Here is a 17,657-nt window from a genome sequence, read left to right as displayed (position 1 = left end):
GCACATGCTTCTTGATTAGACCGGGGTTTGAGCCCGTCACCACCAAATACGGAGGATGCGGAAAGGTCAAGGGAATGACCACTGCATATTCCCGGAGCAATATGGCCTTAGTTGCTAATGCTCCTAAAAAAACCAAACAAACAAACAAAAACTATGTGGGTACACAGCAAATACATAGAATACACAGACAGTGCAATATACACAGCTAATATTGCAATCAATGGATTTTATAGTTATATAACAGACTGATTATACAGAGCTTATATTGCATTATAATACATAGATTTTATAGTTATTATATACAAGCTGCAACACATTGAGACAGTCCAGAAACGTTCACTGGGAGTTGACTAGTTGTGCTGACAATTGCAGGAATGTTAACTGCACTTCACTATGGATTTGTGCTTTTCTTCTCTGTAGGCAGAATCTCTGAACCACACATCCAAATCAATGTTTGCAGAGTTCAGCGCGCCGATGATGCTGTTCGGAGAGTGTCGCTTGAAGGTCGGGAGTTTCGCAGGTTAGAACAGAGCACTGGACGGTTTCTGAGGGCTCTACCAGGGATTTTCCAGCCTACGATTTCCCAGATATTAACGAAGTTGAGAGCAGCGGACCACAGATTAAGTGCCATTGTGAGCGTCCTCGCATATGCCAGGTGCTGGGCCGGGGTGTATCTCAGATTTATGCAGAGCTGTGATTTTGATGTTGTATAGGGTAGGTGAGCCCAATTGTTGGCCCACTTTAGGACCCAGAATTCCAGACCCCAGAGTATCTTCAGACTGGACATAGGAGCAGCCGACCAAACTTCTATACCATAACAGATGATAGAACTAAAGTAGTAGAGGAGAAATTTTCTGACTGTTTCCTTGTTGTGCACTCTAGAGAGATCAAGTTTCATACCCCACAAAGCCCGTAATGCTCTTGAATGCAGTTGCTGGATTTGTTCCTTATACATTAGGTTTTCGTCCATTACCACTCCTAGGAATTTTACTGAATGAGTGGCGACGAGAACATGGCTCGCAATGGAGGGCTGCAGAGAGGCTGCTGGATTGAGGTCTGCTTGTGCTCTAGTTGAGAAGATGATATATTTGGACTTTTCAGGATTTATTTTAAGCCCAAAATAAGTAAAGTATTCACTGAAAGAGGGCAGATATTTGTTCGGGATGATAGAATTCAATAATTCCTCTGCCTGGTCTGGTGAGGTGTTAGCTGGGCTTGAGATGTAACATATGATGTCATCGGCATAGGCCATAAACGCAGATATTTCATTCATTAATGGAATAAATATTGCTGAAAAAAGCAGTGCCGACAACGATCCACCTTGGGGTATACCGACTTCCACCTGTTTTGTGATGCAGTTATTTCCTTGCTGGAAGGTAAGGCACCTCTTTGTCAGCAAATTTCTGAGTAGCTTTGAGACATTATCCGTGAAACCATAGTAGTTCTCCAGGAGGCACATGAGTGGCTTAACTTGCACTGAGTCGAAGGCCGCTTTCAGATCCAGAAAAAACAGCATGCATAACATAGTCTTGCTCCCAGGCTTGAAGGGTTTTCAAATTCAGAGCCTGTATGCATGTTATCAGCGATCTTTGTGAGAGCGCGTAATGTGTATGCTGAGGTCTCTGGGAAAGGATCTGATTGGCAACTACTTTAAACAAGCACTTCTCCAGGCACCAGAGAAAAGGGGAGGAGATTGAAATAGCCTATAGTCAGCAGTAGAGGTCGGATTCTGCACCTTTGGAATTGGGATGACTATAATTTAGCCAAGCGTTTGGGACGACTCCCTGTTGTAAAATTCTATTAAGCAACTTTGTCAGCTTGTCTCTGATGAAGTAGGAGGCAACTTTAAGGCAAAAGGCGGGAATAGAGTCACTTCCCATTGATCTTTTATTTGACAGAGTGTTGATGGCTTTGATTAGCTCCTCTTCGCTAATCGTCACATTAGTGAGATTAGTGATGTAGTAGTGTACACTGTTCCAGGGGGGAGTCCACAGCTGCACTGTTTGTTTTGACGAACCAGGTTACATGATCGCACCATTCGGCCAGGTCTAACGATTCTGCTGACCAGATGTGATTGGCCGACCAGGATCGCTGGCCACCCGCTATTCTCTTCTCCATGAACAAGTTTATATCCTGCTTCTTGGATTTCTGGAAACTATATCTGGCTATTATTATAACAAAAACTAATATTTTCATTACAGGCATCATAAATGTCAATCACTCTTAGAACATTCCATATATTGCACACTTATGACAATTATGCAGAGAAATAATAACAGGAAATAAAATAGCATTATTAACTAAAAAATTAAGTTTTTGGAAGAAATAGATCAATTGCAGTAGCATTCCTTCATTACTGTCATTAACCACTCTGTCAACCTAGTAATAATCTTAATGCACAAGTTAAACAAACCTGATTTGAAAATGTGTTGGTGGTCTGGTGTAATGAACAGTGCTTGAACATTGTAGTTAATGCATCATTCTGATATTCTAAATCTTGCACTTTGCGTTGAAGCTTTCCACAGTCTTCTCGAAGGCTCTGAATATAAAAATTAACAAGGTGAATTACATTTTCATAGAATACTATTCATTTTTAAATGTCAATATTAGTATAACTTTGTAAATGGCAAAATTAGGAACTGTAGATATTGCTCATAGTAAAATAGGTATACAGAGAACACTTGTAGAAGAATAAGAGAAATTTACCTCCAAATATGATATATAGAACACTTCCATATGATACTTTCCAGAAATTAAAACAAATATAACATTAAAGCAAAATGATTACAGTAGAAAATAAATTGAAAACAAATTAAAAATGAATTAAAATAAATTTTTTTAAAAAAATTAATTAAAATTTAAAAAATTTAAAAACATTTTTTAAATTTTTTAAAATTGTTTTCAATTTATTTTTTACTGTAATCATTTTGCGTTAATGTTATATTCGTTTTAATTTCTGGAGAGTATCATACTTGTTTGTTAGTTTGTTATTTGGTTTTTAGGAGTATTAGTAACTAAGGCCATATTGCTCCGGGATATGCGGTGGTCATTCCCTGACCTTTCGGCATCCTCCGTATTTGGTGGTGACGGGCTCGAATCCCAGTCTAATCAAGAAGCGTGTGCTGGAGAGTATCATACGGAAGTGTTCTACATATCATATTGAGGTAAATTTCTCCTATTCTACAAATATTGAAATCAACATAGAACATACTATACAAAGTATAAACCAAAGCTATGATACTTTTATACATATGTGCATGTATAAAATTTTAAAAAGAGTAATTACAACTAAACTATAATTTAGTTGTAACTACTCTTATACATAAGAGATAAATATATATACTAATGATATTAGTATATAACTATACTAATGATATTAAGAGTAGGAGACCAGCGGAATTACTTAACAAGTACAGGTCACTGTTGAAAAAAAGCCGTGAAGTAGGGTTGAATTTGAAAGTGTCTGCAATTCTACCCAGACACGATAGGAGGGAGTATATGATGAGAGCCTTGTCGATCAATTCGGCCCTGGAAAGATTGTGCAAGGCTCAAAGGGTAGAATTTTTTTCAGCCTGGAATGTACTTGTTAACAGGAGAGATTGCTTCTACAGGGATGGGATACACTTAAATAGAAAGGGTGCAAGAATATTTGCTGATGCTATCGAGGCAGTGTTAGGTGGGTCGGAAAACTGCTAGCTTGGGGGGAGACAAAGACTAATGCGTTAACAGTAGCCACTGGCAGAGGTGAAAGAGATTCTTGCACTGCTTCTATTGGAATGAGCAGAAGCCTGAAAAACAAGATGCAGGATATTTCAGAGACTGCTGGAAGTCATTGTGGTACAAGTAAACACATGGGTTGTGTTAGGGTAGCTAAGAATAGAAACAGATACATGTATACTTGCGTGTACACCAATGCTAGGAGTTTAGTAAATAAATTTGATGAATTTGAGGTATTGCTCAAAACATCAAAGGCAGATATTGTTGGGATATCAGAGACGTGGTGTCACACAGATATAAGGAATGCAGAACTGGAATTTGGGGAGTACAATGTGTATAGAAAGGATAGACAGGACAGGAGGGGGAGGAGGGGTTATGCTATTAGTTAAAAACACATAAAATCCAAGGAAGTGAAGCCAGTCGACATTGATGGACTGGGCAGTGTCGAGTCAGTTTGGTGTGACATAAGCATAGGTAAATCAAAATTGAGAGTAGGAGTGTGCTATAGGCCTAATGACTCTGAGGAGTATAATAAGATACTGTACAGGGAAATAGAATGGGCCAGTAAATCAGAGAGTCTTATAATGGGGGATTTTAATTTCCCAGATATTGACTGGAATTTGTGGGTTGGTCACTCAACCCAAAGGCTTTTGTGGATTTATTGGATGATTGTTTTCTACACCAGCATGTTCGGGAGGCAACTAGAGGGAGTAATAGTCTTGATCTGATTATCAGCAGTGATTCTTCATGCATTAGGAATCTGCAGATAAAGGAACCACTGGGTGGCAGTGATCACAGTGTGCTGAAGTGGGATTTACTCAAGGAGGTAACTACCATCAGAGGTAAAGGGAAGGGTTTTTGCTTTCGTAAAGGCGACTATGATGGTCTTAGACAGTATTTAAATTCTATACAGTGGGACCAACTGATGATGTTACCAACAGCAAATTCAAAATGGGAAGCATTCAAGGAACTAATCTTGGAAGCTACCAGGCTTTACATACCAACCAAGAAATATTGTTCAAGGTTCAGGCCTAAATGGTTGTCAGATGAACTAATGAGACATATGGCAGAGAAGAAAAATGCATGGGATACATACAAATTAATGGGTGACATGGAAGCCTATGATAGATATAAGTTGGTCTGTAACCAAGTCACAAAGGAGATTAGGCAGGCAAAGGCAGATTATGAGAAATCCTTGGCAAAGGATGCAAAGAAAAACAGAAAAGAGTTCTTTACCTATTTAAACTCAAGAAGGAAAGGGATGAATCAGATTGGTCCAGTGGATGTTGATGGTTCAACAGTTGAGGATCCAGCTCAGGTGGCTAACAATCTAAACGAGTATTTTGCACCTACATTCACACATGAGGAGTTATTCAGCAAGGGGAATGCCAGAGGTGTATTCAACTCTAGCAGTAAGCTACAGAATCTTGAAATAACTGGGAGTAAAGTGGAGGAGAAACTGTTGAAGATAAACACAAGAAAGGCACCCGGGGTGGATGGGATCTATCCAGTTATATTAAAGGAGGCAGCAAAGGAAGTAAGCAAACCCCTAGCCATGATTATGAGAGCTTCTTTGGACTCAGGGGAGGTACCCATGGACTGGAGATGTGCAAATGTAACCCCAATTCACAAAGGAGGATCAAAGGCTAACACAAGTAATTATAGACCTGTTAGTTTAACTTCGGTTCCAGGAAAATTAATGGAGACACTGGTTAAAGAAGCACTGCAGGATCATCTGGACAAGAATTCAGTTACAGCTCAGACACAGCATGGTTTTGTTAAGGGCAGGTCTTGTCTGACCAATTTGATTGAATACTATGATGTAGTCACAAAAGAACTGGATGCAGGGAATAACTTTGATATTATATATTTGGATCTTAGAAAGGCTTTTGATACTGTTGCGCATGGAAGACTGCTGCACAAATTGGAGAAGTGTGGCATTGGAGGCAAATTGCTGCTATGGATAAAGGGATGGTTGAGTGGCAGAACACAGAGAGTGGTAATCAATGGACACTGCTCAACGTGGACAAGGCGACTACGATGGACTGAGACAGTATTTAAATTCTATACAGTGGGACCAACTGATGATGTTACCAACAGCAAATTCAAAATGGGAAGCATTCAAAGAACTTATCTTGGAAGCTACTAGGCTTTACATACCAACTAAGAAATATTGTTCAAGGTTTAGGCCAAAATGGATGTCAGATGAACTAATGAGGCATATGGCAGAGAAGAAAAATGCATGGGATACTTACAAATTAACACATGACACAGAAGCCTATGATAGATACAAGTTGATATGCAACCAAGTTACAAAGGAGGTTAGGCAGGCGAAGGCAGATTACGAGAAATCCTTGGCAAGGGATGCAAAGAAAAACAGCAAAGAGTTCTTTACTTATGTAAACTCTAGAAGGAAAGGGATGAATCAGATTGGTCCACTTGATATTGATGGGTCAAGTGTTGATGATCCTGCTCAGGTAGCTAACAAACTAAATGAATATTTTGCATCGACATTCACACATGAGGAGTTATTCAGCGAGGGGAATGCCAGAGGTGTATTCAACTCTAGCAGTAAGTTACAGAATCTTGAAATAACTGGGAGTAAAGTGGAGGAGAAACTGTTGAAGATAAACACAAGAAAGGCACCCGGGGTGGATGGGATCTATCCAGTTATATTAAAGGAGGCAGCAAAGGAAATAAGCAAACCCTTAGCCATAATTATGAGAGCTTCCTTGGACTCAGGGGAGGTACCCATAGACGGGAAATGTGCAAATGTGACCCCAATTCACAAAGGAGGATCAAAGGCTGACACAAGTAATTATAGACCTGTGAGCTTAACTTCTGTTCCAGGAAAATTAATGGAGGCACTGGTTAAAGAAGCACTGCAGGATCATTTAGACAAGACTTCAGTTATAGCTCAGACACAGCATGGTTTTGTTAAGGGGAAGTCTTGCCTGACCAACTTGATTGGATACTATGATGCAGTCACAAAAGAACTGGATGCAGGGAATAACTTTGATATTATATACTTGGATCTTAGAAAGGCTTTTGATACTGTTGCACATGGAAGACTGCTACACAAATTGGAGCAGTGTGACATTGGAGGCAAATTGCTGCTATGGATAAAGGGGTGGTTGAGGGGGAGAAGACAGAGAGTGGTAATCAATGGACACTGCTCATCGTGGACTGATGTTATTAGTGGAGTCCCTCAGGGCTCAGTGTTGGGTCCATTATTGTTTTCTGTATTTATAAATGATATTGATGATGGTATATCGGGATTAATTCCAAGTTTGCAGACGATACAAAGGTTGGCAAGGTTATCAAGGACACTATTGACACTATGCTGCTGCAACAGGATCTGGAAAGGTTGAGCAGATGGGCTGAGAGGTGGCAAATGAAGTTTAACATTGACAAATGTAAAGTACTACACATGGGAAACAGCAACCCCAGAGCAACGTATCAACTCTGTGGTACAACACTGACAGTGGTAGAGAATGAAAGGGACTTGGGGGTGGTTGTGCAGGCAGATATGAAGTTCTCTGAGCAGTGCAGACGGGCTGCAAGAGTAGCTCATGGAGTATTGTCAATGATATACAGGAATTTTTCCAGCAGGGATAAGGAGGTGATTATTCCATTGTATAAGGCGATGGTCAGGCCACACCTAGAGTACTGTATACAGGTCTGGAGGCCTCATTTCAAGAAGGATGTAGAGCTGCTGGAATGAGTACAGAGAAGGGCAACAAGATTAGTGAATGGAACAAAGGGGTGCTCTTACGAAGAAAGGCTTAAGTTTTGCAAATTACAGTGTCTGGAGACTAGGCACCAGCGAGGTGATCTGATAGAGGTGTATAAAGCCTTGAATGGTTTAAGCATGCTCAATGCTGATGGGATTCTTCCTCTAGCTCAGAATAATCACCTGAGAGGGCATAAATTCAAATTGAGGAAAGACAGATGTAGGATAGACGTGCGGAAATTTGCCTTTAGCCAGCGGGTGATTGGTTGGTGGAACAGACTTCCATCCCTTGTGGTGGAGGTTGATAGCCTAAATAAGTTTAAGGCTCAGCTGGACAGGTATTTTGAACAAACAGAGGGGTGAAGTGGAAGTGTTTTTTTTTTTTTTTTTTGGCTGATGCTGCATAAGCTTGCTTTCTTGCATCAAATGCCTCTACTAATGCTAATGCTAATGTTATTAGTGGAGTTCCTCAGGGTTCAGTGTTGGGTCCATTGTTGTTTTCTGTATTTATAAATGATATTGATGATGGTGTATCAGGCTTAATTAGCATTAGCATTAGCATTAATAGAGGCATTTGATGCAAGAAAGCAAGCTTATGCAGCATCAGCCAAAAAAAAAAAAAAAAAACCACTTCCACTTCACCCCGCTGTTCGTTCAAAATACCTGTCCAGCTGAGCTGTCTGCTGACGAGGCTACTAGTGACGGTCGTGTTCCAAGCCGCTAAGTGGATTTTTCTTATTTATTGATTTGAAATTATTGTTTTTCTAAAACTTTTGATTTAAATTTAGTAGTATAACATTATTTTGTGATTTTTTGATTAATTTGGTGTATTTATTCTTTACTCGGCCTTGTAAAAGTATCGGTAAGGGTTTCCACGTGTTCGTAACTACCGCTACCGTTATTAACTTTCCCGCCATTGTGATACCGTACTAGATATACCGTAGGTTATATACCGTACTAGATAGCGTTAGTTGAACTTCGTTAGCGGTTAAATTGTACATTTAAATAAATACATATAACGACTTAGATTACAAACGTAATATAATTAATAACATAACATAATTAATTAATAAATTAATAGAATCATGACTCAGACCAGAGCAGCAAAGCAAAAGGCTCAAGCTAATGGAAGTGCTGTGGCTCAGAGCAGAACTGAGGGGGGCAGTTGTCCTCTGACTCACAGCCTTATAAAATGCACTGTTTGCTTGATGTTTGCAGAGCAATCGGGTACGGGACATGATACTGCCAAGGGGGATGTCTTTGTGTGTGCGCGATGCAAGGAGTGTATCGATATCAGGCAACAACTCGGCGTTCTTTTGGGCCTATATGAGAGCTTGAAGGACAGGGTGGATGCCCTCGAAGAAACTAAATTGAGGGGCCCATCAAGCTCTCAGCTGCCCACATCAACGCCAGAGCTTGCACTTGGGCATCGCGTGACACAGAGACAACCCCCAAGGCAGAATGCGCTGGTCCCGAAGGAACTAGTAGTTGTTGGTGACTCTATTGTCAGGGAAACGGGGAACATGCTTTGTAAAAAAGATAGGTGGAACAGGACCAGGGTATGTCTGCCAGGGGCAAAGGTTGATGACGTTGTAGAGCGAATATCATCTTTTAAGGGCACAAAAGGTGATATAGTTGTACACGTTGGCACTAATAATATTAAGAGTAGGAGACCGGCAGAATTACTTAACAAGTACAGGTCACTGTTGAACAAAAGCCGAGAATTAGGGTTGAATTTGAAAGTGTCTGCAATTATGCCCAGACACGATAGGAGGGAGTATATGATGAGAGCCTTGTCGATCAATTTGGCCCTGGAAAGATTGTGCAAGGCTCAAGGGGTAGAATTTTTTTCAGCCTGGACTGTACTTGTTAACAGGAGAGATTGCTTCTACAGGGATGGGATACACTTAAATAGAAAGGGTGCAAGAATATTTGCTGATGTTATCGAGGCAGTGTTAGGTGGGTCGGAAAACTGCTAGCTTGGGGGGAGACAAAGACCAATAGATTGACAGTAGCCACTGGCAGAGGTGAAAGAGATTCTTGCACTGCTTCTATTAGAATGAGCAGAAGCCTGAAAAACAAGATGCATGGTATTTCAGAGACTGCTGGGAGCCATTGTGGTACAAGTAAACACATGGGTTGTGTTAGGGTAGCTAAGAATAGAAACAGGTGCAGGTATACTTGCGTGTACACCAATGCTAGGAGTTTAGTAAATAAATTTGATGAATTTGAGGTATTGCTCAAAACATCGAAGGCAGATATTGTTGGGATATCAGAGACGTGGTGTCACACAGATATAAGGGATGCGGAACTGCAATTTGGGGAGTACAACATCTACAGAAAGGATAGACAGGATAGGAAGGGGGGGAGGTGTTATGCTATTAGTTAAGAAACACATAAAAACCAAGGAAGTGAAGCCAGTCGACATCGCTGGACAGTGCAGTGTGGAGTCAGTTTGGTGTGACATAAACATTGGGAGATCAAAATTGAGAGTAGGAGTGTGCTATAGGCCTAATGACTCTGATGAGTATAATAAGGAACTGTACAGGGAAATAGAGTGGGCCAGTAAATCAGAGTGTCTTATAATGGGAGATTTTAATTTCCCAGATATTGACTGGAATTTGGGGGCTGGATACTCACACACTAGCAGGGCTTTTGTGGATTTATTGGATGATTGTTTTCTACATCAGCATGTTCGGGAGGCAACTAGAGGGAGTAATACTCTTGATTTGATTATCAGCAGTGATTCTTCATGCATTAAGAATCTGCAGATAAATGAACCACTAGGTGGCAGTGATCACAGTGTGCTGAAGTGGGATTTACTCAAAGAGGTAACTACCATTAGGGGTAAAGGGAAGGGTTATTGCTTCCGTAAAGGCGACTACGATGGACTGAGACAGTATTTAAATTCTATACAGTGGGACCAACTGATGATGTTACCAACAGCAAATTCAAAATGGGAAGCATTCAAAGAACTTATCTTGGAAGCTACTAGGCTTTACATACCAACTAAGAAATATTGTTCTAGGTTTAGGCCAAAATGGATATCAGATGAACTAATGAGTCATATGGCAGAGAAGAAAAATGCATGGGATACTTACAAATTAACACATGACACAGAAGCCTATGATAGATACAAGTTGATATGCAACCAAGTTACAAAGGAGGTTAGGCAGGCGAAGGCAGATTACGAGAAATCCTTGGCAAGGGATGCAAAAAAAAACAGCAAAGAGTTCTTTACTTATGTAAACTCTAGAAGGAAAGGGATGAATCAGATTGGTCCACTTGATATTGATGGGTCAAGTGTTGATGATCCTGCTCAGGTAGCTAACAAACTAAATGAATATTTTGCATCGACATTCACACGTGAGGAGTTATTCAGCGAGGGGAATCGTCCAAGTTTGCAGACGATACCAAGGTTGGCAGGGTTGTTAAGGACACTACTGATACTATGCTGCTGCAACAGGATCTGGAAAGGTTGAGCAGATGGGCTGAGAGGTAGCAAATGAAGTTTAACATTGACAAATGTAAAGTACTACATATGGGAAACAGTAACCCCAGATCACCGTATCAACTCTGTGGTACTACGCTGACAGTGGTAGAGAATGAAAAGGACCTGGGGGTAATTGTGCAGGCAGATATGAAGTTCTCTGAGCAGTGCAGACGAGCTGCAAGAGTAGCTCATGGTGTCTTGTCAATGATATACAGGAATTTTTCTAGCAGGGACAGGGATGTGATTATTCCCTTGTATAAGGCATTGGTCAGGCCACACCTTAAGTACTGTTTACAGGTCTGGAGGCCTCATTTCAAGAAGGATGTAGAGCTGCTGGAACGAGTACAGAGAAGGGCAACAAGATTAGTGAATGGAACAAAGGGTTGCTCTTACGAAGAAAGGCTTAAGTTTTGCAAATTACAGAGCCTGGAGACTAGGCATCGGCGAGGTGATCTGATAGAGGTGTATAAGGCTTTGAATGGCTTGAGCATGCTCAATGCTGATGGGATTCTTCCTCTTGCTCAGAATAATCACCTGAGAGGGCATAAATTCAAATTGAGGAAGGACGGATGTCAGATAGATGTGCGGAAATTTGCCTTTAGCCAGCGAGCAGTTGGTTTGTGGAATAGACTCCCATTGCTTGTTGTTGAAGTTGATAGCCTAAACAAATTTAAGGCTCAGCTGGACAGGTATTTCGAACGAACAGAGGGGTGAAATGGGAGTAGTGGTTGGTTTTTTTTTTTTTTTTTGGCTGAAAATTACCAAAAACATTTTTAAAAATTCATTTAATTGTCATAAATAGCGTGTAAATATATTAAAATTAATAAAGCGATTATAAACGTTTATTAAATGTTAACATTAAATTAATAATGATGAAATGTTAATAAATAAATTAATAAAACATCTGTATTAGTATAAGGTGGCAAATAATGTTCTATCCTTTCTAGCAGTTTGTTTAGTTCTTCCTTGAAATTATTTCCACTAGCCACTTCTACAAAACTAGGTGGAAGTTTCAAGCAATCAACTTCCACAAACCTAAAAGGTGGGATTGCAGTAACAAGTCTGAATAAAATAGATAAAATGCAGATAATATTTATCATACTGGTTACACAAGTGTGCCACATATTATAACTATCATTCTTCAAACAATATATGCTCCTTCATGTCTATAGTCTAAGCAAGAAGAAGGATTCCATCAGTACTGGGCTTCCCCAATCCATTTAGAGCCTTAAACAGCTCAATCAGATCTCCTCACAGGTGTCTAAGTCTCCAGATGCTGCACTATGCAGAAGTGAAGCCTTTCCTGGTAAGAGCACCTTTTGTCTCCCTCACCCATGAGCTGTCCTGGCAACCTGTCTGCACTGCTCAGAGAGCTTCATATTAGATTGCACAATTACCACCAAATCCTTTTCATTTTCCACTACCCTGAGTGTAGCAGCACACAGTTGAAATGTTACTCTGGGATTACTGATACCCATATGCAGTACTTTGCATATGTCAAATTTCAATTTTCATTTCTCTGCTAATCTGCCTAATTTTTCTAGATCTTGCTGCAGCAGCATTCCTTCATTACTGTCATTAACCACTCTGTCAATCTTTGTATCATCTGCAAACTTAGACATTAAGCCTGATATACCCTCATCAATATCATTAATAAATACAGAAAACAACAATGGTCCCAGCACCGAACCATGGACGCTTCCATTAATAACATTTATCCAAGAAGAGCGCAGTGCCCATTGATAACAACTTTCTGTGTTCTTCTCCTTAACTGACCCTTTAAATATAGCGGTAACTTGTCCGTAATGCCACACTGCTCCAATTTATACAGCAGTCCTTTATGTGTAACAGCATCAAAAGCTTCTCTGAAATCTAGATATATGATGTCAAAATTATATTTTGCATTCAGTTCCTTTGGCATTGTGTCACAATATCCAAATCAGATTGGTCAAACAAGACCATCAAATTGGGATTGTGACTGCCTTATAAATACATTGCAGTCTAAATGGTCCCGAATTACTTCTTTAACCAGTGATTCAATTATGTTCCCTGGAAGAGAAGCCAAGTTAACAAGTCTGTAATTACTCATGTCACCCTCTGATGCCCCATCTGTGAAATGAGGATACATTCACACATCTCCAGTCCATAAGAACTTCTTCTGAATTCAAGGATGCCCTCATAATTATGGCAGGATTGCTTACCACTTTTGCTGCCTGCCTTAATATAATTGGATAGATCCCATTCACCACAGGTGCCTTTTTTCACATTTAGCTTCAACAATTTCTCTTCCACTTTCCACTCTGTTATCATAAAATCATTTGGCACCCTGTTAGAATTTGATACGCATCTGGCACCCCTAAAAAATTTCTCTTGTGTGAACGTAGATGCAAAATACCTATTCAGTTTGTCAGCAACCTGAGCAGATTCTTTAACAGTTAAACCATTCATATCTAGCAGACAAAAGTGATTCATCCCCTTCCTTCTAGTGTTTACATAAGGAAAGATGTATTTGCTGTTTATCTTTGCATTCTTTGCTATAGATTTCTCATATTCTACCTGAGCTTGCTTAACCTCCTTTGTGATTTAATTGCAGACTAGTTTATACCTACCATAGGCTTCTGTATCATCAGATAAATTATATGCATCCCATACATTCTTATTCTCTGCTAGGAGTCTCATCAGTACATCTGTCATCATTTAGGTCTAAGCTTCGAACAGTATCCCTTGGCTGGTATAAAAAGTCTAATAGTTTCTATGAATACTACCATTATTCATAGAATAATGGAAGTATTCAATAATTGAAGAAAATTATTCATAGAATAATGGAAGTATTCATAGAAATGACTAGACTACTAGAACAGTTGAAGTTATTGGTGTTATCATTAATGACCCCAGGGGCTCACATCTGGTGAGTATGGACTTGGCAAACCCAGGGTCCTCAGCTGGATATCATCGTTCTTCTCTTTCTTGGTGATTCCTTTCTACTTCTCTCTCTCTCTCTCTCTCTCTCTCTCTCTCTCTCTCTCTCTCTCTCTCTCTCTCTCTCTCTCTCTCTCTCAGGGTAACTCGAGAATTTTTTTTTTTTTTAGCTTGTGCAGCATAAGCCTCGGGCTTCCTTGCACCATAGGGCTAATAATAATAATAATAATAATAATAATAATAATAATAATAATGAGTACTGTGGTAAATTGGTGTGAAATCTAATCAGGTAGTTATTCTTATTTTGCCTTTTTCATCACACAACTCAACTCTTCATAACCATTGCAATAACAACATCCACAAATGGATCACTGGAATGAATTGCTTTCCACAACAGTTAAGACAATTCAATCCAGTACTTTCTAAACTTTGGTAAAGTTCAAAAAAGAATTGGGTATCCACTTTTTAAGTACAAATGATAGAAACATTTTTCCCTTTGGCATATGAAAAAAATGCTCACTTCCCTGCATCATTTAGCCATTATAATACTAATAATAAGGGATTTTTTTTATTTTTTTTTTATTTTGTAACCTCAATGAGTGAATGGGGACATTTGCAATTCTCGATGTTAATAAAAACATAAAACACAGTGTCCAGCCAAAATATTAGAAACTGGAACTCAGTATCTTTTATGATTCCTATGCTCCTGATTATAGCTTGTATCTGATATATCATATATTCAATTAGTGACCATAAAGTATCTAGGGTAATTAAGCCATTCTTTCAGTGATAAAGGCAGTAGACTGTACATTTTTATGATTAGTACATTGGGAATCACCATACTAATCACAGAAATCATCATTTGTAGAAATGGTCTGTGTGAGGCACAAGCTGAAGTTTGAAAAACTGTTGTAATGGATCCCATTACAAATTTTTAATAGGTTCTGATTTAAAGATGGGTGGGGGCTACTGAATTTACCATTATGTTCCTTGAACTACTCAAAAACAGATCTAGCTTGATAGTCTCATTATCACCTTATTCAAGTGAAGAATTGCTCCTTAAAGGATCTGGTAAATATCATAAATGTGCCTTTCGTCATCCTTTCAGACATATCAATGGACTTAACCCATGCCATGCCATGAGAACATCCCAAGATTATGCATAAAGCACGAACTTTAGGATTCATTAGCTCACAGTACCTGTTTTAAATCCTCTATAATCCAATTTGACTCTAACACTATTGTAATCTTTGTTCTGATATTTAGCTGAAAAAAGTGGTTTGCATATAGGTGATGGCAGTGAAATTGCATATTTTGCAGTTTCTTATGCATTGTTCAAGCAAATATGGGAAATATTGGTCGATTTTGGCCAAGGAAAGTATAAAAGTATCCCACAATTACATAAAAGTCCAGTTCCTCTCCTGCAGTATCCCCTATAAGTGGATGCAACCATCTTTTGATCACTCCTTATAAATTATAGATGTTGTAGCCATGGCCAATTCTGCAATTTCCATAGTTCCTGCTATCACAGCCACAGCTTCTTGAACATCAAGAATAAGTACTTTTGAAAATTATATCATGTAAAACACATTTAAAAGCCCATCTTGACATTGAATTTTGGTCATTGACTGTGGTGATGATATTTAAGGAAACAAAAGTTGATGTGTGACCATACTGATGATGCCTTGATTTGAATATATTTCTTTTGCAAAATGTGAATACAAATTGGGTAGGGCATCCAATATTTTTGGAATGAAATTAGATTTATGATAAAAAAGTGCAAACAGAAACAATGTTATCAACAACCTGTAACCTGTATTTATATGGAGGGCCTTAGGCCTTCCATATCTTTATAATTGGCCTCAATATTAATCATAAAGGATACCGCTGTTTTTAAATACCCCTTTTTTTTATTTTGGAAGAAGTTCAGTTTGTTGCTGGGAGCCATCTATTTTGTAAAAATATAAGCCACCCCATGCATTTTCATCATTAGCTGCATGTAGTCTTCCCATATTAGTGTAATTTTTCAACAGCCAATCAAAAAAATTGGTATCGAAAGTCTAAACATGTCTCAACACTTCATTTTTTCTCACTGGAAAGTAAGTGAAATGAATGTGGTTATACCTCAAGGCATAAGCATCAAATATCTACGGATAGTAAAGAAATGTTGTGTCGTTCACTGATATCCATAGATATATCTTACTTATGTTAGGACTTTCAAGTAATACATAAAAGAATCAAATAATTCTGAATTAGTAATAAGGAGAAGAAGCAGGAAACCACAGATTTTGTTAAAAATTAAGATTTTATGAAATTCCAAGGACGAAAAGAATTGCTTATTGTCTTTCAATTTTTTTCTTTTTCACATAACAGTAGCAAATAAGTGAAATATATTCCATAATAAATATGGAATATATCAATATTTCATCTGAATATGTTAAAAATTGTTTATAATTTGAAGTTATAATATACTTGCCTTTTGGGCTAACAAGGCATGAACAACCTGATTGGCAACATCATCAAGACAATGTTCATACTGCAATCTTTGCTGTTCATTTTCCAACACCAAAGATGAATTTTCTTGTTCCACAAGCTGTAATCTCTCAAGCAAAACTCTACTGAAGGACCGTTCTCTTTCTTCTTGACAATTTTTATTCTAATAAAAACCAAATAAAAATAAAGCAATAACTAAATATGAGAAGGACACAAACTTAAATATACTTTTCTCAATGCCAAATAATACTTTTTGGAAAAAATAATGTAGATACCTTCTATAACTACTCTGTAATTTAAATCTTGGTTCAAAATAATTAATGCTGCTTTTCAGTAGAGGTGTATAATTAATACACACAGAGGAACTAGCTCTTCTTTCTATATACCATTTTATCAGTATGCACAGGTTAAACTATATACAAAAAAGCTATGGACTTGTTGTTACTCAGAACAGAACATTGTGCATCAATAAGTTTCTTAGGGAAAAATAAATGATGTTTGTGAAAGAGAAATCAGCCACTTATTTAAAAGCTCTAAGACACTAATATAACAGCCTTTTTTGAAACTTACTGGTCTGTTTAACAGAAGAATTAAGTTAAAATCATTTTGACAGTCAGTGAGAATGAAATTTTTAGATGCAATCTTCCATGCAGTTTATGAAGGGATAAAAAGAAAGATGAGGTTTTTCTGTGCTTTTTGTTATTTCAACTGGGCTTGTTATTTTAAATTAAAGGTAATTATAATGAAACTAGTTGTTTCATAATTTTCAGTGTATCATTAATTTATGAAATCTGGGCAGAAAAATGAAACTTATTAAAAGATAAATTGAATACTGTCTTGTATTCCTTGTCACTTAAACAAGAAATCAGAGCCTAGCTTTATGTATTTGCAAGACCAACTGAACATGAAGTATTACGAAAAAAATTTCAGTCTACATCAGGTTATTTATCTTGATAAGAATACCACTTTAAATCCAATCCTAAAATACAAACCAACCCACAAATAAAAACACAAAATTTTTAACTTAAATTTTTAACAAAAAATTACACAAATGAACTTAAAATCGTCCCTTACACACACACAAATAACTCCATGTATAATATAGGTGCAAAAATTGAGATGAAAATAAATTGTAGTAATGCTAAAGAAATACAGAATGTATGTTAACTGAAATATAAAAAAATGCGAGCTGAACAAAAATTAAAAATACACGGATTAAAAACTTATTTCCTAAAATTACCAAAATTAAAGCCCATTGTTAGGTCATTACTAAACTATTCCAAATGAGAATGGAACATTTCA

At 38.1% G+C, this 17,657-nt stretch overlaps 1 protein-coding gene across 9 annotated transcripts in view; it reads right to left on the bottom strand.

The window, feature by feature from the left end:
- The window catches only part of LOC150075824 (uncharacterized), a 376,562-nt gene that overhangs the window by 88,705 nt on the left and 270,200 nt on the right, over nt 1-17,657 (bottom strand). For all 9 annotated transcript variants that reach the window (XM_090387480.1, XM_090387477.1, XM_090387479.1 and 6 more), the window contains 2 exons: nt 16,339-16,518; nt 2,414-2,539 (listed from right to left, as the gene is read on the bottom strand). In XM_090387480.1, the coding sequence (XP_090243606.1) occupies nt 2,414-2,539; nt 16,339-16,518 (306 nt within the window). The remainder of the gene's footprint in view (nt 1-2,413; nt 2,540-16,338; nt 16,519-17,657) is intronic.

The sequence above is a fragment of the Mastigoproctus giganteus genome, chromosome 13 (genome assembly GCF_048544385.1).
Source record: "Mastigoproctus giganteus isolate SK-2022 chromosome 13, ASM4854438v1, whole genome shotgun sequence".
NCBI lineage: Eukaryota > Metazoa > Arthropoda > Arachnida > Uropygi > Thelyphonidae > Mastigoproctus > Mastigoproctus giganteus.
This window is presented reverse-complemented; position numbering and strand designations above follow the sequence as displayed.